General features: G+C 38.6%; 1 protein-coding gene across 5 annotated transcripts in view; it reads right to left on the bottom strand.

Annotated features, from left to right (window-relative positions):
- slc4a11 (solute carrier family 4 member 11) overlaps positions 1–26,538 on the bottom strand; it is a 135,798-nt gene that overhangs the window by 37,046 nt on the left and 72,214 nt on the right. For 2 of the 5 annotated variants that reach the window (XM_041972222.1, XM_041972223.1), the window contains exons 2-6: positions 25,498–25,548; positions 21,113–21,229; positions 14,162–14,205; positions 10,322–10,550; positions 3,569–3,601 (exon numbers count right to left, since the gene is read on the bottom strand). In XM_041972222.1, coding sequence (XP_041828156.1) covers positions 3,569–3,601; positions 10,322–10,550; positions 14,162–14,205; positions 21,113–21,229; positions 25,498–25,548 — 474 coding nt within the window. The remainder of the gene's footprint in view (positions 1–3,568; positions 3,602–10,321; positions 10,551–14,161; positions 14,206–21,112; positions 21,230–25,497; positions 25,549–26,538) is intronic. The other 3 variants (XM_041972226.1, XM_041972225.1, XM_041972224.1) reach the window with 2 other exon arrangements.

Below are 26,538 nucleotides of genomic sequence, written 5' to 3'. Positions count from 1 at the left end.
ACAATCAAAAAGGAAAACAAAAATTTGACTCAGAAGCAAGACGAGGCAGAGACAGGAGGAGGAAAAGGGACAGAGAAATGGGGGAGATGGACAGGGATTCAATTCAATTAATAGCAGTAAGCCTGACAGCCATGTAATAATCAAAAACCATCCAATTTCTCATTGACGTCAGGGATGAGAAGAGGGCAGAGAGGGAGGCAGAAAGACAGAGAAATGGTAATGGAACAAAAAAAAAAGATTAAAAGATAAAGAATAAAGTAAGGATGAAAAGTACGACAGGTTAAAGGAGAAGATAAATGCAGAAAAAGTGAAACAAAATGTGCGTAACAAGGTCATTTATATTCTCCATACTGACAAACTCAGTGGCTGATGTCAAACCAAAAATAAAAAGCTAACAGTTAACACTGCTAGCTGCAGGCTATGAAGGATTTCTAGCAAATATTATTAAAAGTATCTGATATAATTCATTAGAGTGCCTACTAGATTACCGTTTCATATCATACAAATATAATACTGCATGATGGAGCAGATTTACTCAGGACACGGGTTGGTTTTTAGCCTCTGCTACTTCTTGGATGATTCAACAGCTGCTCGTCCACCAGCTGTCAAATAACGTTCAATAACATTTATAGAAGTGTACTGCGCTCTCTCTCTTTTTTTTTGTACAAATGGTACTGTAATGTATTGCTAGTTTAAGTACACTTTGTTAAAAAATTAAAGATAAAGATTCTTATAGAGAAGCTACATTACAGCACATATTAGTTTACCTGTTAAACTGTAAACTTTATACTTAAGAATATACACTGCCCGTCCAAAAAACCCCAGAAATCTACTGAATGCTGACTCTTAACAATTAAGTCATTATTATACTGAAACGAATAGAAAATATAATATAAATAACAGTGAAACAAGCTCACAGTTGTGGTATTGTTTCGACAGGTGTCTGCAATGTCACAAGGTTCATTTTCATCCAGTGTTGCATTCATTTTTCACCAAGATCTTGTACTGATGATGGGAGAGTCCGACCACGGCGTTAAGCCTTCTCCAACACATCCCACAGATTCTCAATGGGGTTCAGGTCTGGACTCTGTGGAGGCCAATCCATGTATGAAAAAGATGTCTCCTGCTTCCAGAACCACTCTTTCACAATCTGAGCTCGATGAATCCTGGCACTGTCATCTAGGAATATGGCCATGTCATCAGGGAAGATGGAATAACCTGCTCATTCAGTGTATTTAGGTATCAGGTGACCTCATTCTTTGGACACATAATGCTGCTGAACCTTCACCTGGACCCGACCAACCGTAGAAACTCCAGACTGACATAGACTGTCTCATAGACTGTCCCCATAGGCTTGTACAGTAGACACTATGCATGATGGCTGTGTCACTTCATTTGCTTCTCTTCTTACTCTGATGCTGCCATCACTCTGGAACAGGGTAAATCTGGACTCATCACTCATCTGGACCACATGACCTTCTTCTTTGGCTCCAGAGTCCAACCTTTATGCTCCCTAACTAATTGAAGCCTCACTATTAAGTGGTTTTCTGAAGGCTACAGAGCTGTTTGGTCCCACTCCCCTGAGTTTCATAATTAAACAAAGCCTTGAGTTCTACTGTTGTTTTTCTTCAATTTGATTTAAAGTGATCGCTGATAACTGCTTAAGATTTTTTTCCAACCTGGAAGATGATGGTTCTCCACTATCCTTTCTGTGTTAATAATCAGTTAGACAGTTCCTAACCCAGTTTTAGCAGTTTTTGTATCTCCTTCTGAAACAGGTGAACATCTTTTTCATGACCATAGGAGGTGTCTTTCCACATGGTTGTGTAAGAAATGAGAAGCTGCTCACTGCACCAGGTGGGGTTTCCAGCTGAAACAATCGTCCATGTAGTAATTATCCAATAGGAAGCTCTGACCTATTTGCTAAGTAACATCCACGTGGTGACGTTTTCACCTATGGACGGACAGTATATGAATTTCCATTATATAAAGAGGCATTTGTTATTGAGCTTACCCACATATTAATTGAGCTGATGAAATATTAGAGATCCATGTCGGAATAATAAAGTTTAGTTCAACACAGACTCAACACCTCTCCTCAACATTTCGAGAGCTTTCAGTATTCTCACACTTTCATGCAAATATTGTTTTGTTAACTATTGGCTATTAAAGGCCCACAATTATTTTAAGGACATGGGAATGTCCTGAGCTGTTTGCCAGGTCAGCAGTTAAACTGTACAAATCTGACTTGGAAGCCAGGAATAAAAAGTTATTGTGAGTGATTGCTGGTGTGATCAAGTGAGAGACTAATTAAGAAATGTTCATTCCATCCTTGTCATTTAAAGTGAAGATTTCTGCATGGTTTCGTCAGCTTTTTGCTATGGAAACTACTGTTTTCACACACAAGAGGGGAAAAAAAATTCACATATGCTCACATACGGCATATCAAAATGTGACAAACTTCAATCGAAATGATGAAAAAATGTTAGGAAGGCAAGACTGGATGGCTGGATAGCCCTCTTTGATCTTTCTGGATTCTTGGTGGATTCTTTAACTGTGTTATCCACATGGTTTGGTTAGAGGGGGAAAAAGCAGATTGCAATTTTTGCAAATCACATGAGGTTTATAACTGTGTTACAAATATGCAAGAGACGAATGAGTAAACATGCAGTCAAATAATATTGTTTGTTTGTGTGCCAGTTGACCATCAAACACAGCAGGAAATGTACAGATGTGTGCTGCCACAAGCCCTTTCAGCAAGGAGACTCCTTCCAATATGCCCACAGGTGTCCTCAATAAAGCACCCAGATCCTAAGCTGCATAAATGATTGATTGTGGTTTTTAACCATTGGTAGACATGTCAGTAAACACAAATGCACATACACAAGCTCACACACAAAGAGAAATGATTGGTTTCCTGTCAGTGTGGAGGGCACTTTGAAAAAGGTGATTAAAACTCAGGGGTGCTCCACACAGATGAACACTTAGTGGAGGCATCCATCAGAGCCAATCACCACACAGCACACAAATGCTATGATGTCACATGGTGATGACAGGGTCACTAGGACTGGGTCAATGATGGCACCTTGTTATCTGGAGAGGTTTTCAATTCTAATCTTCTACTTGCTTGAGTTAAAATGTGAATATATTATCATATAGAAGGTTGAATAATCTGTATGAGCCAAGATCTTAATATAATTCCAATTCCAAATATTTGAATATTTCCATTTTGTTTAATTTAAATTAATTTATCCATTTTATCACACAGAACCAGCAGTTTTGCTTTCCACAGTGCTTTACAAAAAAGAACTGATAATATTATTGGACAATGACTCTGCTGGATGGACATGGTGTTGATTTGAGGAGCAGATGAAGAGGCTTTGATATCTGTGACACAGGAAGGTTAGCTGGTGTCTGTAATCATTTGATGACTCAATGGATCGACCCAGTCCTGAGCGTGGAGAGGTACACAATCGGCATACTGATGGTGATTGGTACAGAAGCGAACCACTGATTGCAGCCTCACTGGAGCTGATGCTGACATTTTCATCCAATTAGCACAGCTTACCGTCATCAAAGAAAACGAAACTTTGTGACTTGTCTGCATGTGGAGAAGGGGGGAGAAAAACCAAGAGGAGAGACAGAGAGTCAGTTCAGTCACCTTCTCTGATCAACAGGCAAGCGGTTTCTTAGATTTTCTACAAACACACAAGAAAATGGCATTCACATACACACTGTCGATACAGACACATGGACACACTTTCTGGTTAACAGGCAAGCACATAAATATCTCTGCTGAACAGAGGCTTCATTTCCTGCTCTCTTTTACCTCATGCATATTAAATACATTTTCCAGAGAAAATCCCTCAATGTCTCATCTATGTTGAGCATAGAAAGATATTATCTTGATTACTGTCTACAGGCTATTACATAAAATTGGATTTTATCATTGAGAGTAGGTATGCATTCGGCTGGTCCACAAAAACACAAAGATGTCAAGGATTGAGATGAAAAATTTACACGTATGGCCACAATTTTTAATGTTGTACAGAGCTGGAATTAATGGTTTCAATTTAGTATTCTAACCATTCCTGCAGTGAGAACACACAGCTGCCAGTTAGGATGAACGTACAGAAAGAGGGCATTGAGGGTCTATTAAAATTACACATCTAGCAAAAGCGTGTTTCAAATTTCTATCAGTAGTTAAGTTGTAGAAGATTATCTGATTCCAAACAGGTTTAAAGAAAAGGATGAATTAATTCATTTGACGTTTTAAGCAGACACATACGAACATTTTGACACCACATGAGATTTGGAGACAGATTTACTTTTCTTTTTTCATTTGGCACAATTCCTTACCACAGCAGTAATTGAGCACCTGAAAGATCTAAACACAGGGATCATTGTATTCTGTTGCTCATCCATTTATGGTCGTTTCTCTTTCACAACACAGAATTTAGGAAGGAATCTAAAGCTATGTTCACACTACAGGCACATCTGTCTTTTTATTATATTTTTAAGACAGTCTGAAAAGCAGAAATCTGATTTTTTAAATTCAACCCAGGCCACTTTTATTTGTAGTACTAAATGAACATGTCTAACGTTTTAAAAGCGACATCAGTCTGAGCGGTCCTGCCGCATTTCATCTGATTTCTAAGTCACTGAAGTGAGACAGATGACAACAATACTGAATGTAAACAATGGATAAACAATATTATATCATGAATTTGTGGACTGATTGCACAACAACTTTCCAGCATGCTGCGTGTGACATCACATCTGTTGACTGCCCATACAGCAGTCCGATGGCGGTCACATTTAAATTATTATGTGAACAACCATGCAGGGAAAAAATCTGATCTTAGCAGAAAATCAGAAGTGAGCATTAACACCTGCAGTGTGAATGCAGCCGTGACATGTCTAAATGAATCTTTCAGGGTGGTGTACTAAAACCCTTTCACAGTGCTCAAAAACCCATCGATACCTGATAACATCTGGCTTTTGAGTCCAATTTCTATCCTGCTTTAAGTCCCACATCACGTAAGCCCCGCTTCCACCGAACAATCTGGCTCGGCAGGAGGCAGTAAGAAATTTTTGCAATTCCACTGGAAAAACTGGAAAGGATAGCAGGACATCCAGTCTGAGATGTCTTACTTTTTGGGACCCTTCCACTGGGGTCCTAGTCTTACCAATCCGACCCTAAAAAGTGGAGCTGATATACTGCAATTCACTGACTGAAAGAAACGTCACTTTCTATGTGATGGGCCAGTGGGAACATGGCCGTGTTTAAATATACTGTGGATTTTTTATTGTTTAAAGCCACATGTCCAGAAGAAAGAACACAAACTGCTGAATGTCCACCATTCTCAATGAAGGTGATGCACCACCTTCACTGTAACAATAATTACAACAACAACAACAATAATAATAATAACAATAACAACAATTTATTTATAAAGCCCTTTACAAACCGCAGGCGACCAAAGTGCTTTATAGAAGATAAAACATCACTTAAACATACTACATGAAAACAATTACACCAGCAAATACAGAAATGAATAAAAGGAAGAAAACACTTTAAAATAATAAAAGACAAAAGAGTAAAAAGTGGAAAAACTAAGAATAAAACAGGATAAGATAAAAGTGTCACCATACATTTGGGTATAAAATAATCTATGGTAAATAAATAGATTTGATTTAAAAAGCATGAATTCTGAGACAACATGTAAGTCAGAGGGAAGCAACAACTGAAAAAACTCAGTAACCCCAGTGTTTAGATTTGGGTACGTTTTTCTGAATAAAAACTGGTTTAATGACCTTAATTCTTTGCCATGCTCACAAGCAGTTAAAAGCTTAGATAAATAAGATGGTGCAAGGCCATTAAGAGCTTTAAAACCAATCAAAAGTTTAAAATTAATCCTGAATTTGACTGGAAGCCAGTGGAGAGAGGACAGGTGTAATGATGTTATGCTATTATGTAGCTGATGCATCATCGTCCGGCTTATACCCACCTACGAGTTGAAGGTACGACTGGCCGTGTCAGGGTTTGCCTTACTAAACTGCACCAAACTCAAAGCATGTCCCGTCCTGAGCGGGACCACTTGGTGGAAATAGGGCTAATGCTTAGCATTAGTTACAGATATCTGCTCATCACTGGATTAGTAAACATGAGCATAGAGCACTGGGGTGTTCAAGAAGAGAAGAGATTGATTGTTCCTGTCATCAAGCCAGCTGGCAGCTTTTCCTCTCATTAGAAACACAGACTGCAGGATAAAATGTAATGCCATCTCTTTATGCTGTGACAGTTGCTGACTTATCATCTGGGAGGTAAAGGTGTACTGGACTGGTAAGTTTAGCCCTCACACTAAAGCTGGATTTACATTCCCGCCGTGCCTGCCTACGACGTAGCTGATGCTGGTGAAATGTGCTCACACAATTAAGCATAGGGTTCTGGCGTACCGTTTGCAGTTTTACACATTCTGGGACCTCCAACCCATCAACTCTAGCAATCTGTTACCACAAGATTAAGCTCATTTGAGCATCTTTAAAATGCCTGGAGGTGGCATCATATAGACGCTTATATTTCCTAACCTCGATTAGTCTCTCGTCGACTTGGTCCATTGTGTGTTGTCTTTAAAACCCAATCTGTGACTACACAAATTCAGCAGAAAGATCCAGAAATCCAGAAACATGTAATCACAAACGTGTAACGGTGCCACTTAGCAGGGGAACACCACAAGTCTGGAAGAGGAGACTCTGCGGACCTGGGCAGAGCAGAGGTAACTGACCTTACACAGATGTAGCGCGAGTATAAATCCAGCTTAAAACTGCCGTGGGTTAAGGATTTTATCCACTTGTTTTAACAAATTCACCCACAATTTAAAACCCATTTAAACACTTCCTTTGCTGTAAGAAAAAAAAGCTTTGCACACCTTCAGTTTTGTGCTTGACGTGGTTGTGATTGCTGCCTGTGTGATTACACAGGTGTTGCACAGAAATAGTGTGCGAAGAGAATGATTCTCCAATCATTTAAATTTATTTGGAATACCAAAAAGGTATTCTGAGTGCTTCCAGGCCACATTTTTTCAATTAATTGGAGGAAATAAAAAGTGACCTGGCTAAAACAAGTCATGCAACAACCACTACACCAAAACTTTGTTTTAACGGACACACCGGAAAACATCTGTAACAAGGATGTCATCCAAATTTTCACCAACATTGTCCCAACTGCAGAGGGATATAACACCAGCACAGAAGCAGTGACACACTGGGAGGTTTACGTGTTTATCACTCTGGTACAGAGCGAAGCTGCAGTGACAGACACACAAAACTTTTTTTGTTTGTGTAATAATCATTGAACAATCCTAGGCAGAGACTAGAAAGACTGCCCTTTCTTTTTTGCATCCAGTCTGTTTCCTCTCAGATACCCTCAGTATAAAACAGAGCATGTAGAAAACTTTCAAATGTCAGCGAGCTTGTTCACAGACAAGCATTTCTGTTATTTTTGGTTATTTTGTAAGTCTGAATGTAGACCTGCAGACATAAAATCAACAGCAAAGAAAATTTATTAAACTTTGATAATGTTATAAAGTCTCCCATTTTTGGTTACTTATTAGTAAAAGACAAAAAGGTAAAATATTAAATAAAATGTGTCACATAATATTTAGATATTCTTGTTAAATTTGAGCCCAAACACTTACTTTGTACTGTAGCAGCGTTTAACAGTGTTGCCTTTCAGGATTCATGTCTTTCTTGTGCAGATTCAGCTTTTTTTCTCTTTGCTTTCAGAGAATCCGACATTTACATTTCATATTTAAATGACTAAACATGACTGTTTTATGGCTTAATTTGAGCAAGGAAAACAAAGGATTATGCAGATTGAAGCGAAGACTCAGACTGAACAAGTTCGATCAAAGGTGACAGCAATTAAATTAGAAATTACAGTACAGTCATCACAGCCATCAGTGCACATGGCACAGAGAACTGTGGCTACTGACAGCATCATACAGGAAAAGAGGAAAATGCTAAATACAATACTAAAGACCTCAAAACAGTGGTGATTAGTCATTCTGTGGCAGCAGTACTGCTGCATGGCTTGTCATCTTCCGCATCCAAGCCATTTACTGATGTAAATATTTCATGTTAGAGGAGTTGAAGTTGATAAAATGAAAGAGGAAGTCAGATTATTATTCATACATTGCATCATCATCATTAGCAGCAGCAGCACTGGTTATCTCTGTGAACAATGCATGTACTGTTCTTTATGACAGAATCCTGAGACAAAAGAAAAATAAATAAATAAAATAAAATAAAAAAAGGCACATTGGCCTCTAAAAGCCAACTCTTCTGTACATGTTGGAGCAGGACTAATTATCTCTGTAGGCTGTCATCTTTTTCATTTCTGTAATTTCTCTCTTCTTTCAGTGCCTGTTATAATCTCTCCCTGTTCTCTTTATCTCACAGCTGTACAGTATTACACTCCAAATGAGCCGGGGCTCTCTCTAGCTGTAATACCCAACTATGGCAGAGTGAGCGTAGATATGGCAGAAATTAATACCTCAAGAGATATGTCCCGTTGATAACATACTTGGGTATAAAATGAATGTATTCCCCCAGGAAGAGTCTTTGTTCTTCCCCAGAGATATCTCTCGCCTCAGAACCGGCATGAGTGCATCACGTGTGAATTTGGGGACCTCACCAGCAAAGTCGGCGTTTAACTGAGGGGAACGAATTTCAAACTAAGAAAGGCCTCCTTATTAAATAATTACTGGGACCAAATTAAATTAAAGATAACTGCAATCCACACACTACTTGGAAAACAGATGTTGTGATGCATATTTGAAAGTTTATGCTAATTTCTTCATTATTTTTCTGCTTAAATGGTAAAAACCTCTGTAAATATAATTCAGCAGCTCGTGTTGATTCTGTTGCTCATTTGCATGTTTTAAATTTTGTCTCCTTCATTTCTAACATAATTAGAACTTTTATTATATCTTCAGTGAAATAAAACAAACCTAAATATCTTATACCTTCTGTTTATGATTTTGCCAGAAATGGAATTTTTACAATGAAGCATGACTGCTATGATATAAAAACATAAGGGCTAGTTCCTTTGCCTCCTTGTGGGGTATTCTGGGAGAGAACAGTGAAGTAGCAGCTGCCAACACAGCCTGAGAGTCTCGGAGACCCATTTAAAGAGCGACATGAGTGATCGATGACAGAAGTCAATTATCACCTTGCGGATCTGTCAGAGGCGGCTGTGCAGGGTGAGCATCACACACCAGCCACCATCAGCCCATGCCAGACAGGAAAACACTGGACACCGAGTTCATTACAGGCAGCCTTTACACCACCATTACCTGCGCATGCTGTTAAAGCATTAAGAACCCCCTCCACTAGATGTTTTCTTTCTTGTATCTACACAGGAAACTCTATTGTTAAAAAAAATAAACATTTGCCAAATTCCATGTGACACTGACTTGCCAAAGAGTTACTTTCTACACAGCTTGTGGCTGAAAACAAGGCATCAACAATGGCTGCATACTGTTATGTAAGAGGATGGATTTCTCTTGCTCTAATGGGCTGAGGAGAGTCGCCTTAACCATCAGGCTTTGCTTTTCAGCAAAAAGGACCTGGGGTGAACTAATGTGACAAGGATCTGGAAGCCCACAAATGGTCACAAAACCTGGATATCCCATATTATATTTTGGAAATTAATCTGCACAAGAGTATAAAAAATTGTAAGAAGGATGTGGTATATGCATTTGAGCTCTAATAAAAACAAATTTAATATTATTTTTGGATTTGGAAACAATAATTTTGCTTTCTGAAATCTTCTTTTTCCCTCTAAAGTATCAAATCAAAGTCTTTAACTGGCATCTAGAAGGCTGCTGTAAATGGCACTAGGTGGAAGTAGAGTGAAAAGGTTAAACCCAAAACATCTCCAAACCATTTACAATCATCTGAAAAATATTGATCTACAACTCTGCAATAAATGGAAGCAGCACTAATACAGAATTACATAAAGCTATACATTGACGTGTACGAACCGCACTGCTCAGCACAGTGAAATCTATTCATGTCTCATTAAAGAAAAGCTAAATCAAACATCACAAGAAGCGGCCTGAGTCAAGTTTATCTGACAACTCTGCTCTTCAGCCTGAGGCCAAGTTTTTTGCAGGAAGGTGTTTACATGAGCACACATCAGACACAGTTGGTAGAAGTCTGTCTTCCGATTGTGTTTCATGTGTCCTTGACTGTATTATTGGCTGTGCTTTCACATACTGGCATACACACATAAAAAGACGGGGTCTTTGCTTACCGTTGACCTCCTGAGCTCCTGCATCTGTGAAAAGCATGCTCATCACCTCCTCAAAGTTGCAGCTGGGCTCAGAGGTATGGCTATCCTGGCCCACGTGGTGCAACATTCTTTTGAGAACATCATCCAGGGAGGCAGCCGTCTCATCCAGCAGAATGGTGGCCTTCGCCAGGAAGTCATCCAAGTCCCGGTGTGCCCGGACCTCCTCCTCAAAGTTCATCAGCTTCACATACTGTTGAAATCAGGAATAAGACGTCTTACATGTCTGACACATTAAAGTTTGGTAACATAATCAAGCCAGAAGCAAGTACTACGGTTACATCTCATTACAAAGAGGGATAATGACTTATGAATGACCGTCTGGATCTTTGTCTTCTACAGTCTGTTCAAAAATGAAGGCTGAAGCTTCTCATGGGTTCACACTGGCAAGTTGAAGCTGTATTATAACAAATCCTGCTGTCATGTGAATCATGGCGTGAACCAAATTAGCAGATATAGACTGCTTAAAGGGGCAGGTTGTGGTCTACTTACAAACCAAGTAAGGTGAAGTTAAACACTGCAAACACACAGTACACAATTCCTGATTGGAAGCTTATCTCAGTTCTTCTTCTCATAGGAGCTGTGTTACATATTACAGAGTAGTACCGCTGCCAGATCTAATGTTTCCTAGCAGCATCTCTATTGGTAAAAACGTTGTCAAGATGTCCTATCCAAACATTGGGTAGTTCGTAAGTTGTGACAACAAAATAAACATTTGAGAGGTTGTCTCCTTGTTGTCTCCTTTGGGAAAAAAACAGCCAAATCCAAAATTTCTGTTTTAGTTCAGACCAGGGAACCCTTATTTACTACCAAATTACAACTTGACATTACAGTTCTCTAAAAGTCTATGAGCAAAGTTAACATGAAGAAATATGTAAAGATATCCAAGTAATTTTAATATATGCATGGATTACATCATACGGAGAAAATCTAAATGTCATTTTGCTGAGCAGATATGAGATTTGAGGAGTTTTATAGATGCTGGGAGTGAAACTTAAATTTCTTTTTCTTTTTTTTATAAATGTACCAGTGTGTGTTATTTAACCCTAGTTTCTGGAGATCTGAACATAAGGGGAAATAGAGATTGCTGCTTTGATCTTTGCCACAGTCCAGTACTAACTCAGTAGTTAATTGCAATAGAGAAATGAAAGATAGCTATGAGTCTGAATGCTGGACTATTTGGACATCTCTCTCTCTGTCTCTCCCTCCCTCCTTCCCTCCCCTCCGAGCCTGACAGGACAGTTTTCCAAAACAGTGACGATGCACTTCACCTTTCTATAGTTTATCCCATTCTCAGTGCTGTCTGAGAATCACCCATAAAGAGAAAAATGCACAGAGAGGCGAACACAGCTCGATTAAAAGCCAGACACTCACCAGTCCTCAGCTTCATTGATTGTATGATTGACAGAAATTCTGAAGATGAGTGGATTTCCTGCTGTTCTTTTAAAAACAAAACAATCACCGGGAAGAAAGTCCATGTCTGCAGGCTTTGAAGTTATTTCTGCAAAGAACTCTATAAATATAAATTTGATTTTGTTTGTACAAAAATACCAGGAACTGTGACTGAGAGTTGTGCACATGTTAAGTAAATACATTGTTAAAATTAAAATAAATTATTCAAGTTTTTAGTCTTGTTTGTTTTTTGTTTGAATATCTGTTTGTCAGCAAGATTAAGCAAACCTGAAATTAAAGAGAGAAGAACCCGTGAAAGTAATTAATTTCAAAATAAAAGATAACACACTTGTTTTGTGAAGTGCTCTCTCCTATAAAGTGTCTTTGTAGCTCAAAATGTATTTATGGTCTTAATTCTGTTCTGGATGCAGTATTGAAGACAATTTTAATTTAAATGAGAACTTCTTAAGTGTTAATTAAGAAAGTTCAAAGTAGAAACCTACAGCATACATGCAACTAATTAAAAATATGTGTGGACCACTTCAAGTAAACAGAAGCATAGCAAGCTTCTTTCAGGGGAACTGTGGATGTGACCATGTGAAACTGATCAAAAATAAACAGAAGGGCAGTGTAAACAAACAGAAGTGTGGTAGAGAAAAGGGAGATTAGCCAGAAGAACCAAGCAAGCTGTTGGCAAGAAGACATAAACTGAAATCACTGACAAGCTTGTACTGAGGAAGCCTTGTTCACCAGTTTAAACTCAAACCCTCTGTGATTGCTTTAAACATCTTGACCTATGATGTGATGAAATATCCAGTGCAAGCACAGGAAATGATTGATGTGTTGCACACCTAGAAATCTCTGACATTACACATGAGTATGAAAAAGGGGCTGTGAAATGCTCGCTGGCTTAAGCCTTTCTCTTTGTGCTCCAACAGATGGAAAACAGGTATTACAGTCCAGCTGCTGTCTTCCCAGCATGAATCACTTTAAATCAACTTTAAATCTGTCGCTGCACATCTGAGACAGATACGGGGCATGTAAGGAAAGAGAGGCAGTCTTATCAAATTAGCTCTCAGCTCAGTTAGCAATTCAATAATTAAATTAAAATTCTTATGTCAGTAACAACAGATATTTTATTTCTTTTCTTTTAGCACAAATGTCGTGAAATGAAAGTTGATTGGTTTTCATGATTTGTCTTTTGTTGTATCATCTTGAGGTTTTATCTGTTAAAACATTGAATTTTAAAATATTTCTGCATGTTGGTTTTGATGCTGTGCTGCTTAATGAATGACTGCTGGTAATTCTGGTACTTAATCTGTTATAGTGACTAACTACCCCAGAGGAAAAGTTATTTACATGTAGAAGGAACTAACTGAATTCTCCAGAGATCAGGTCACGGCTGACATAAGAGCCCAAATTCAGACAGAAAGAAAACAGAAGTTTAAACACTTTCCTCTTTTTATCATCACGGGGAAAATGAGATCACTGTCAAATAAAATGCACAGGCTTGGAGTGCTGATGTAGACATGACCAGACTATAGAAAGTTTCACTGAGATGATGGCAAGAACATTTTCCAAATTCAAACCCCTCTTTACGACTGACAGACTGTACAGGCAGACAGAGAATAGACAGAGTGGTAAGAGCAAAGGAAGAGGGATGGCAGTAAGTGTAAATAGATGGTGTAATCCTGGACAAAAAATAATTCAACACAATTACAGTAATAACTAATAACTGTTATTGATTCTTTATCCTGCAAAATTATTTTCCTTTTTGGGGTTAATGAAGTATTATTCAATTCAATTTAATATTTTTGCTCAATAATTTATACTGTAACAATATGGAAATCACTGGCTGAAGCCAACTTCACCATATCAGCTGCACCAAAACCCCAAGTCTGTAGGTTACTGCTCCAGCCTATCAGCACCAAACTTAGGCCTGGTACACACATGAGGAGTTTTTTAATCTTATGAGATTTTTTATCTGGTCGAGACCTCACATGTGAAGATAAAAAATCAGTTTTGATCGTACTGTGTGGTGTGCTCCAAAAATGTAATCAAAGAACAACACACACAGTGATGCTGTCCTGCAACTCATCTACAATCTAGTCCTCCGAGCCGGACAAACATTGAAACGTAGTTTCCCACAGTTTATGTTAGGACCACAAGTCAGTGTAGCCAAAATTTCATCAAGTAGCTCATCAAGTAGAATAGAAGCTCCCTTTGGACAACAATAAAGCTTGTTTCTTACTAAATTTCCGCTGGACCTCAGTGGATCAAGCTCAAAGTTTTCATGATTAATAAATGACTGCACTCGCTATTTGCAAGGTGCAGAGTTCCTCGAATCATTCTACTAGAAGATTTGATCATCAATATGTAATTTCTCTGTAGATAAAGAATAGTTGTTCTTACCCTTCTTGATGTGTTCAGTAACACACAACCTGAGTCATCAGCATCTAAAGAGAAAGACAGAGACTTTCATTAGAAATGAAATAAAATCTGAAGCGTTTTGTTTACAATTCTGGATAATAAATAGGACACAGTTGTTTAGTATTAATGGTAGCTATAATAAAACCTTGTCAGTCTAAATTAAACACGTGTTAAATATACAGATTCAGAATATGATCAACAGGGTACACTCATGAAGCCATCCACACATCAAATCAAACCAGCTATATATATATCTATATATATATCTATATATATCTATATATATATATATATCTATATATATATATATATATATATATCTATATATATCTATATATATCTATATATATATATATATATATAGATATATATAGATATAGCGTCTTTCAAACACAAGTGTATCGCAAAGTGTTAAATAAAAAGACACACAAAAATATGTATATGATATTAAAATATGTCTTATAAAAGGAGATGATGTGATTAATCTGCTGGTCTGTTGACATAAGCTAATGGCTAGTGTGCATGTAGATACTTTAATGTGTTACCAGACCGATTTCTCAGCCAGTGTTGCTTGATTTATGTGTCACTGATAGTATACACATAATATGAATTTTCCACACTTGAATAGCGACACATCTGCAGCCCACCAAGTGGGCACCTGCAGGAAAGAGCAATACATGTTCCAGTGGAGCAGGTGGCACTAACCTACGCTGAATTAAGCTCATAACACAGAACACTGTGTTCTGTTTTATTACAAAGTCAATCTCATCCATTTTTTTTCTTCCATGCAAGACTTCTGGTGGTTGAGGACCCCGGCACATATATTCATGCATCGCAAGAGTGGCTATGAGGTGGCATTAAGCCATTGGTCCTAAAACGGATTTTCTCTTAAGAGGTTGATCCTCAGATGGTCTACGGTACATCATGTAATTTTGTGGGCTGTAAAAGTGATTAATATATGTAATGTTGCCAACACGCACACAGTGCTTGCATAACTTTAAAAAGAAGCAATATAATTTTGTCCACATCACACGTTGTCCACATTCCAGTTGGTGCCCTCCACTACTTTAACAAATAGCATGCACTCCTGCCCATGTCTGATACATTACCAGTAATGCTAGAGTGGTTTTTAGAAGCCACAGTCTTCTAATGTTATTTGAGGAGACAAACACACGTCCTTAATACTAAAAAAGATGTATCTACTACTTTGTTCTCAAACCTACACCCACACTTTCAGCTAAGCCCTTACACACATGAGGTTGCACATATAGAAAGGCAATATATAGAAACCTTTCTTCATGTTGAGTTAAAAAAATGATAGGGAATTAAGGACAGTAAGAGATGGAGAATAACAAGATATCAAAGCTGACTTGAGCCACCTGATTCCTTAAATCTCTCAGCAACCAAAGCATCCCATAAATCTGAACTTTTCAAGCTACTGTTGTAGTTAATGCTTTATGTAAATGTGGTCATAATGATGTCCTGTATTTGCATTTTATAGCGTCTTACGCAAACTGAACATTTTGTAATGATGGTTAAACTTCTAAAAGCACAAGTAACTCACATAAAGGAATGTAGCCTGAGACCTTTTATTATAATGGTGATATAATGTCAAGAGGCACGTCTTTAAATACCTCCATTGAACAGGGATTGGACATTCTTTGCTGATAAGGCTTTAATACACACGTCTGCGGAGCTGAGGCAAGTGTTCAGATAAAGTACAAAAGGTTTGGATATTCCCAGAGTTGAAAAAAAATGAAAAAGGAGGAAAAGCTTTTTATGTCAGGCAACAATATGGGGACAAACCGAGGGAATGAGGTTTTTTAAAACAGCACAGTCTCATATCTAGCAGTGTGTCAGTGGTCTGCTGACTCACAGGAAATAGCTTGCCACCACCATTACATAATTGTTTATACTGGGGAGGACATTATTGGGTTACCATGGGCTTTCCTCCTCTGCTCCATGTGATGCTCACCAGGAAATCAAACTCTGAATAACTCCTCCCTCCAGCACTGAAAAAGCAATAAAACCCCTCTGCCAGTAAGCCTTAGGAAAGCCCAAGGATATCATAATATCAGTAATCCAGCTACAAATGAAATTGTTTAAGTGTGAGTCTGCAGAAAAAGAAGGGAGCTTTGATCGCCACACCAAACACCTTGCCATCACAATACTGCAGGCAGTGGAGGAAAAAAAGAACCCCCAACCCCTGCCTTTCTGTGATGAGACTAAGGAAGGGGGCACGTGCCATGTGCAGTGGATTTGTTCATCAAAGCCTCACAATCAAAAAGCACACGGCTGGGCTGATCCCTTCCCACGGGGGGAGGATGCTGCAGCTCTAATTGCCGTCAGGCTGCAGCTGTAAGGAGATATTCATATATTCATATAAGATTACCTCATCCCCAATGATCACCTCCTCCTAATGGTGTCTGTATGTCTGAATGTACTGAGAAGCTTAAAGTAATCCAGGAGAATTTCAGGGTTCACGGATAAGAGAGAAGAAATGTAAATGTGACACAGGCCTATTTTTCTTATTTGATCAATGTGGCACTAAAACTGTTCAGTCACAAGTGTTTGTAATCTCAATGTGGAGTGTTGTATTATTTAAGTTAATAAGAGTGAGGTGACGGGGGATTGATGTAATTCATGAATGACACAAGATCTCTTGTGTTAGGTTGGGCCTGGGTAGAGATATAAAAGAATATATGGGTGGTAGATGAATAACACAGATCTGACTGTCCGTATGTCACATAATGATAAAAATTTATATTTTTTAAGGATACATATTTAAATGTTGGTCCTCTGACAAGATAAAGTACAATAATACCAAAGGTTTGTGGGTGTATTAAGATGTCTACTAAACGAAACATAAAAAATGTCATATGGCATCACTGTCCCGGCCTCACAGCAAGAAGATCACTGGTTGGAGCCTCAGCTGGAGACCTGTCCAGGGTTTACCCCGCCTCTCACCTGCTAAATACTGGGATAGGCTCCAGCTTCCCCACAACCCTTAAATGGACGAAGTGGTACAGATAATGGATGAATGGATATTTGATAGTTTTACTATGCATATAAAATAATGTGTTATCAATAGCCACATGCAGTGTTAATGACTGTACATAATGTCAAAACAAGTTCTGACGAAATAGATTTTGTCTGCAAAGTGGTCGTCATATGGTGTGTCACTATAATGATGAAAAGGGCCACCCAACCAGAACGTTACAGTAACATCTCTGGAGGGACTTGCAAAGTCATGAGGTGAGTTGTGCTTTTTTGATTTTGAGTTAAAAAGCTGACATTACCAGTAGTGGTTGATGTTTTGTGTCTCATGCTGTGACATTATTTTCATAGAAAATAAATATTTCTCACAGATTTGACTTAATACTAAAGTAATAAATCAATGTTGTCATGTGCATAATTACATGCTAACTATTGGCTAGCTGTTTTTAATTTGCTAATAAATTAGCTTGACTGATCAGAATGTCGCATGGTGTGACTTGGAAAACCAGTCAATATTTATATATTTAAAAGGTTTGACAGAAATATATCTATTTGATAAATAATCCAATATATAAAAAACAATTAAAAGTATTAGCTTTTAAAATGTTTTTGTCTACATCAGTCAGTAGTAGCTTCACGCAAATCGTTTTAAGGCTGGTTATGGAGCAGAGGAAAACGTCACTTCCTGAACCCGCAGTTCGAGGTCGGGCGTCTTGTAAGCGCTTCTGGACGGGGGAGGGGCCTGTGGTAGCATCCGCGACTCACTGGGAAGAGCAAACAATAAGCGTTTTCACGTCAGTCTCAAAGTCTCCAACAACAACAGAAAAAGACGCAAATTTTGTCAGTAGTTGTTATTTTTATATTGTAGAGGTCAAAAAACTTGCTAAGTTGGCAACACTGTAAAAAACGGGTCCTCCAGGGAGATGCTGTGGGGGTGGGGCTGCCCGCTGCATTGCCTTTTTAAAATGGGTAGAAGTGGCTATTTTTTTCTGTGAACCAGCAGACGGCAAAGTGGCATTTAAAAATTGATACCCATGCTAATTAATATCTATCTAGATGCTAAATTTTAGAATCTGTTAGTATCTGAGAATCAATTTTTTGACAACACTACCAGGAAGTTTAATCCACTCCTTATTTGCCCTAAACGAGAAAGTAGATGAAGCAAATGCAGAGCTTGTTTTAGGGATTAAACATTGTCCTCGATCCGTCGACCTTGAACCTTTTGTTCAGAGCAGAGTAGGACAGATGTTTTCAATGGTGGAGGCACCATGTTGGGAACTATTTTAAAAACAAAGTATATATGTGATAAACATAAAATATAAATGACAAATACATCATTTTTAATTTCCATTAAATTTTTTCAGTTATCTGAAGACACAGAAACAGAGATGAGTGTTAGTTTGAATTTACAGCTATTCACACCGGCATAAAAAAATGAAGTGAACATGTCTTTGTAGTTTGCACAGAAACCATCACAAGCATGTCGTGGGAGTTTGCTATGCATTATAGTAAATATTCTATGATTTGATTTTAGACCTGAAATTCAAACAGAAGTACATTTTCGCTACTGCCTTTTTCCTCTAACTTGTTCCCAGGCTGCCCCTCCTGCTCTCTCTCTGCCCTAAGTGCTGCTCTGTATGGACAATCAGCCCAAGTGACATGGTCACCTGTCACATTCAAAGGAAAGGGGCATCGCTCTCTCTCTTTCCTTGCCTCCTGGTACTGCACCTGTGACAGTTACCATGGCAACAGCAACCTGTTGACCTACGGGTTTTAGTTTTGGGGTCAAAATCATCTGCACCTGCAGCTGAAGAGCTGTCTGTCAAATCAACACCTGACATTAGGCTCTGGATGGACTCCCCAAACAGATTTGGATGCGTTGAGGCTGGAGACCTTCCCAGCTGTTGTAGGACAAACTAGAGAATCAACCGTGTCTTCTCATGCTCACGCTAAATTTAGAATCAACAATTCCCTAACAGGTCATTTTTACACTCTTTTTAAACTCTTGCAGTTATGGGGTAAAGATGCAAAAATTCAACAAAAAGACCCCCAACTGAGACCCAAACTGGCAACCTTCTTGCCATGAGGAGGAAGTACTAACCACCACACCAGCATCCCATCCCATATGGAAGCTAAATTAGATCAGGTCTGCAATTATATAAAGCGTGCTGTCCATGTCCACAGCATAACATTGTTCCCAGGCTGCCCCTTCTGCTCTCGCTTTCTCATCTCAGTTGGGGGTCTTTTTCTTTTTTTGTTTTGTTTAAAAAGAAGTTGGGTTGAAAATGGCTTAAAAATAAATAAAATAAACATAAAATATCACAAAGCTCTCATTATCAAACAGTTCTTAGTTACAGTTCCAAATAAACACATAAAAGTAGACATTTCTGGTTCTATTGCTCATGTTAAAAGCTAAAATACAGCATGTTAGGGCTGGGAGAGTTAACGCGTTAATACATTCTTTAATTAATGCTTGCATGTTTTAATGCAACCACTGTGTAGCATCACCTCCTCTTTTAAGAACAGTCTGTAAACATCTGGGAACTTATTAGACCTTGTGGTCCTTATTTTTCCTCCAGGAAAACTTTTTGAAAATCTTTTTCCTGACCACAGAAAAGTTTACTACTTTCCATCAGTTCATTTTACACGCCCTCTGGATTAAGCTCACATATGTTTTCTCCTCTGCATGAAAGAGCTTTAACTTGCATTTGTGGACGTCACGTTAAACTGTTCAGACAATAATTTCCAAAAGTGTTTCTGAGACCATGCAGTGATTTTCCATGAAGAATCATGCCTTTTTTTCAGATTCAGAGCCGCTGAGGGCCTGAAGGTCACAGCATTCGATATTGATTTTCGTCTGTGTCCTATGTTGACAGACTTGTCTGCAGATTCTGGTGATCTTTTAATGATATTATGTTCTGTGGATGATGGAACATTAAAATTTTTGCAATTTGATGTTAAAGGACATAATTCTGAAACTCTGCAGAGGTTTGCAGATTTTTTCCCCAGACCTCTGCTGAACCTCTGCTCATGAAAGACTCTTCCTTAATAGATTAAAACATGCTATTGATCCATCAGCAATTAACTTAATTAGCTAAATGTTCTTACAGCTGTTTCTTCTTTAGAAGCATTTAATCCTCAGGTTGCATCCGTACCATTGTTTTTTATTGCTATTCATGCTACTTTTCATAAATCAATAAAATGCCTCACATACACAAGTTTGATACATTTTCTATGTTCTATTTTGAATAATATATCGGTTTATCAGATTTGCAAATTGTTGCATCTTCTTTTTATTTACAAGGTACACTGCAATACAGAGGTGGAAAAAACTGCATCAACACCATGACAGCAAACACTCAAGACTTTGCAGCTTAAAATTAAAATCTAATCAAGAGAGAAACAACTGATGAGACAAAAAAAACAAAGAAATTACTTTATATAAATCCAAAATCATGCAAGGAAAATATGGTGGGAGGGGGCTGAGTTTTCTAAATGACAGGAAACCATTAATTGCTCTGTGTAAAATCTATCTCACACAATCTGAATGCAAACATGTGGGAACACGCAGCCATTTTCTCTGTGACATTTAATTGAATCCCACTTAACCGAACAGCTGCATAAATCATTCTTCCCCGGACAGAAAAAAGTTCAAAGAAATCCCTGCATGCCCAATAATGGCTGGCATTCATGTCCACGATGAGCGCATACCAACTTCTGCCCTGAACGGTTTGTAACGGTTCAGTTCTTAAAACAGGACAAAATTTCTCACACTTGCAAACAAATTTGCCTTCCTCTTTTATATTCTGTCTTCCCTCTATAAGTTGTTTACCTTTCACTTTGTCCCACTACTTCAGTCATTTATCTATTTGTTTTTCCCTCCATTTGTTCCCACATACACACTATAACCCTTGCTACCCTTTTAATCGCTCTGACCTGGCCCAGGGCTGATCTGGTTGTCATAAAGGTGGATGTCATCTCCGCAGGCGATCGGTGAGTCTTGTCCCTCCTCTCGGCTGTCGTTGCCCTCCTCTTGGTCCGCCTCCCGCTGCTCTGGGGACACAACAGCACAGGGTCACCTAATGAAACTCAGGGCTACAAACTAACATCTTGTGTTTTTTAATCCTCGGAAACATTTCTAAACAAATAAATTACACTTTTAAAAAACGTACTTCACAAGGTAGTGATGTGGTCATCATTCTGAAACAAAAGATTTGTATGCAAATGTTTTGTTACCTGAAATATGTCAGAATGACACGTAGCTCTCAGATTTCACACAAACTTTCCTGTTACAGTTAATTATAGTACAACACCTGGTCACCAAGATCATAGGTAGAAAAGACGCCTTAATGACAATTCACACTTCAAAGTGTCACTTGTCTAAAACTCAGACTTTTTAAAATAGAAAAAAAAGGTTTGGGTCTCAGAGATAAAGGTATTACTGAAAATAATTGAAAATTAAGCCACATGTACTTAGTTGCAAATATCAACCTATGCAGTGATAAATCTGTGATTCAGGTTTAGAAAGCATTTCAGAACAGTTTAAAAAACAATAAATATACTGATGGCTAGTTAAAATACATGTCTTCATCATTCTGAACGGATAGTTCCTAGGAAAATTACATAAAAATGGTATAAAATTAACTGTGACACACTACTAAGTCTTCTTTTAAACCCCTGTCTCTGAAGTTTATTCTACAAAGACGGCAAGGATATCAGCATATGGATGCTGAAGTCCTCAGTTACCCATTATTATCTAGGCTGAGTCTCTGGTGAAGGCTGAACACACTTTGCTGCAGATAATCACCAGAGGTGGTGTCCTCCACAGGGCTCAGGACAAGGTCCAAGCTAGCAGAGTCCATAGCAGATCAGGCCACATCACAGCCACAGTTTCAGCCCATGCTACCCACACTGTCATGACGCATGCCAGAGCACAGGCTGCTAGAGCCCACCCCCAGGGCTAAACCACAGCCCAAGCCTGAGGCTGAAGACCACATCTCACACGATGCACTTTTCCTGCTATTGATCATGCAGCCTTTCTGCCAGTTTCTTTCTAGGAGCCTGCGGGTATCCTACCAGGCAATCCCGCTTTGCCAGGTCTCAGAGGCTTCAAGTGTCCTGCCAGCTTCACCCCAGGATTTTCCTCTATCCCCTGATTCACTGTTATTTCCTGCATCCTTTATAATACCTGGATTAATCCCTGTCCACTCCATTCCCCAACCCCCATCCGCATCTCAGTTGGCCTCCAAAGTGGTCCCAGCCTCACCTGACTCCAGGTCACCCATTGGATTGGCTGCAAATGTTGCTCCAATCTGCCCAGACTCAAGGCTGTTGCCCAGATATGTTCTGCCTTGCTCTCTCATTGCCAAAACAATAATTCTACATGTTGAATTTTGGTTGAAATGTTAAATGAAATGTTTAAAAAAATATTTTTTAACTATCAATTAACAACACAGTGTTAAGAAATCGCATTGCAGCCATCTGAATAGTAGTCTAATCGAATTGTGATGTGTCTAAAGATTCCCACCTCTACCTCAGATAGGGTTTTCTATCATGCCATCCATAATGAAGCAGTGACCTTGGCCCTGCTAATAGGGGCTGAAGCTGTGTTTCAACTACAGCGGGATCATGCTTCCCAGCTTTCCTTGGAAAGCCCATGTCAGAGTCTGACAGAGAGTTAAACCTAAGGTTCAGGAGAAGCAGTGCGGTTTTCATCCTGGTTATAGAACACTGGATCAGCTCTTTACTCTCACAAGGGTATCGGAAGATGAATTGGAATTTACCCAACCCCTACTTGGAGAAAGTTTATGTGGTCTCCCTCATGATGCCTTATGGGAGGTTGGTCAGGAGTCTGGAATATCTGGCCCCTTTTTACGAGCCATTCAGTCCCCATACAGCTGGAGAGAGAGCTTGGTTTGCATTGCTGGCACTAAGTCAGACATTTTTCCGGTACATGCCAGACCTTGTCAGGGCTTCTCTTTGCTGTTAATTCTGTTCAAAATTTTACGTAATGGACAAAGTTTCTGACTGCAGCCAAGGGCTGGAAGGTTTCCAGTTTCCCAGTGGCCAAAATGAGATTGAGCACCTCCAAGTTTAAAGTCATGATCTTCAGCCAGAAAACGTAGATTATCACTTCTGGGTTGAGGGCGAGTTGCTGACTTAAGTTGGGGACTTCTAAGGGTATTCTAAGTTCCTGTTCATGAGTCAGGACAGAAAGGAATGGACAGCTGACTGGAGGAGTGGGGCAGCATCTGCTCTGATTTAAATGCTGAACTAGTTTGTGGTGGTAAAGAGAAAGCTGAGCTGAGTCCTACAACATGCTGGAAAGGTTACATCTCTTAACTGGCATGGGAACATCTCAGTTTCCCTCCAGAAGTATTGAAGAAGGTAGTTGGGGAGCTGACTACTGCCCCTGCCACCCAGTCCTAGACAACTTACAGAAAATGGATGGATGAATGTTGATTTACTTGAGGGTGTTTATTAATTATTGTAATATAAAGCTTTAAAACGAAGGAACTACACCCAAATACAAAAAGGAGCCAATGGGGTTTATTTTTAGTGTGTAATTCTAAGGTATTTGTTTTGTAGAGCGTATCAAAGGTCCCAGTCTGCAGTTTATTCATATGAGTCATCCTATTCTCTCCTCCTGACACAGCAGACCCTTAAATCAAATCATTCAGTAATTGTTGGGTTCCCAAATATCATCGAACGATCGAAGTGATGCAACGGAAACAATATCTCACACTCATGCTCTTTATGTGCTGACCTTATCTGTGATGGAACCCAAGTTTTAGTTTGTTCAGTTTGACTTGAATCGAGATCATCCCTCAGCACTTGACATTATTTGAACCTTGCTGTGTCGTTGTCTTTCCTGCATTCCTCTGTGCCTCAGAATGACTGGCTGGGCTCTGACTTTCAAGTCACCTTGGGAGAGAGTAGCAGTGGCTCAACAGGAAGAACCACAGGGCGATTTCAGTAAAAAAAAAAAAAAAAAGGGGGGGGGCATTGGTTTATCAGTTTATCATTACCTCTTTGAGACATACTTTACTAAATATTAAAAAGAATATGATGCCATTATAAATAAGCAACTCTAAAATTATACTCCAAATATGCTATTAATCATTCAGAGTCAAGGCTGATTGCATCAAAAGCCCCAATCTTTCTTCACAACATGATTCAAAAAACAAATTAGTTATTCAATTTTCAATACAGACAAGCGGCACGTGAAGCTGTTCATAACTGTGGCCAGTGAAAACAAGCATGCAATATGCAGAAGGAACAAAAGCTGAGAGATGAGGTATGTTTGATATAAAAACATTGAATGATTGATGTGCATCCTTCAAACGATGTGCAGTGTTCAGTAGCTGCCTTTGAGCTGTGCTGGGAGCCCTGACATGCTGAGACAGTACAAACTCTCACACAGAAGCATGCTTGCATCATTAAAAAGTTTTAAACTTTTGTGCTTTTTCATTATGAGAATTCGGAGACCAAAAGGTCACATATGGTGATTAGCATACGACAGCTGTTATGTATCCTCTTTCAGCAAGCTTAATATGCACTGAATGCATTTATCTTGGCAATAAATCAGCTTTTAACACTTTAAAGCGGGTCAAATACAGTAATACTTTTTTCCTTTACTTACACGTTTAATCATTTGGTCACCATGGCCACTCATGGGCCATTCAGCTTCCAGAACAACCTTAATGAACCACTACCATGACAATAGGGTATAATGCTTACATGCCAAAAATAATGTAATTGCATTCATATTTTGATGAAAGGTTGCCTAATAATGACAGTTATGCTCAGCCGCAGCAGGGGTCTGCTGTGAATCTGCTGAGTGGATTGGTGTATTACAGGAAAGGAATAATTGGCTGAGGGAGATGGGGAGATCCAATGCAAGTATATTCCACCCCGACTGCTCCTGCTGCACATACTAATTGGGAACTTCTTCTTAGCTTGAAGGTAATGAAACTGCCGTTATCATAACAGACGGAGCAAAGTTCATTATTTATATCCAAATGCAGTGAAGTGTAAGAGCTGGGATTTTTTTGTGTGTGTCAGAGCTGCAGCTCCAATCTCGAGGCACATCTTAAATATATATATTTATATACACACTGTAAAAGGCACATCACAGGTAGAAAGACGTTTCTATAAAAACATCTTAGAACAGTTTTTTTCTCTCCATCGCGGTGAGCCGAGAATTGTAACGTCACATTTGTTGGTCAGACTTAAAGAGCACTTGCTTTGTTATCTATTTATAAAATGGAGTGGAAAATATTGTAATCTGTCCATTTGTCCTAGTGGTGGCCCAGACTCACCCATTTCTTGAAAGAAGTATCCATTCTTGGACATCCCAGATAGAGGTGCCTCTATGAAAGCAAAACAAAGAAAGAAATGAATCATTGAGGGGAACCTGCACAAGAACAAGAAGCCCAGTAGGAAATGTTATTTGTTATCATTACCCAGCAGTTGTTGGTATGAGAAATAGGTGTAATCACAAACTGGCACCATCATGAGACAGTATGCTAGTTACTTGGGGTTTGTGCAAAGGTAAAAAGGACCTATGCATTAACATATCAGCATCTTATCAACTCACTATAATACATTATACACCCATTTGCTCATAAAATAGCTGCACCCAAATGGCCATAAGGAGACACAGCATTGTCTGCTAATGATGCACTGAATACACACACAGCTGTATCATAAGAGTCATTCATGCCGTTTACCCTTTGTCTTTGCCTAAGCATATAAATGTCAATATATCAAAATACTCTGCTAATCTAAAGATTAAAAAGTAATAAACGTTATTTATCTGTGTCATTTAGCTGCATGCTGTTCCAAAACTACTAAAAAGCCAATTAGTTTGACAAACTCATACAGGGGGTGGCATATTATTTCATTATAAGGATTTTATATCTTGCAGTTTTTAGTTGAGTCAATCACACGTAAGTCACTAAAGTATCCCAAAAATACACCAATTATTTCTTTCTGGTAGTATTTTCTATGATTCTGAGCTGTTTAAGAAATAATTCTGTTCCGTTTCATGATTTAAGTTTTTAATAGAAAATAATAAGCTTAGAGATTAAAGTTCCAGAGATGAGAAACACTGTTTATTGTTGCTGTTTAACAGACTGTTCCTACAATGTTCTTTTAGGTGAAACTATACTATATATTTTTTGTTTGTTTTTGTTTTTTATCCAAGTATGTGGACATTTTTATTTTCCCTTCAACAATAGAATGACTGTTTAGAAAAGAAGGTATGGTGACAGTAATTTGCTAATATAGTCAGTCCGTATAAGCTGATTCAACAGTATAAAGTGTTGTTTACCTGGTTTATTATTATTATTCCAATATTT

This window comes from Melanotaenia boesemani, chromosome 20 (genome assembly GCF_017639745.1).
Source record: "Melanotaenia boesemani isolate fMelBoe1 chromosome 20, fMelBoe1.pri, whole genome shotgun sequence".
NCBI classification, from domain to species: Eukaryota; Metazoa; Chordata; class Actinopteri; order Atheriniformes; family Melanotaeniidae; genus Melanotaenia; species Melanotaenia boesemani.
Note: the sequence above shows the minus strand (reverse complement) of the source record. Positions and strands in the feature narration are given on the sequence as shown.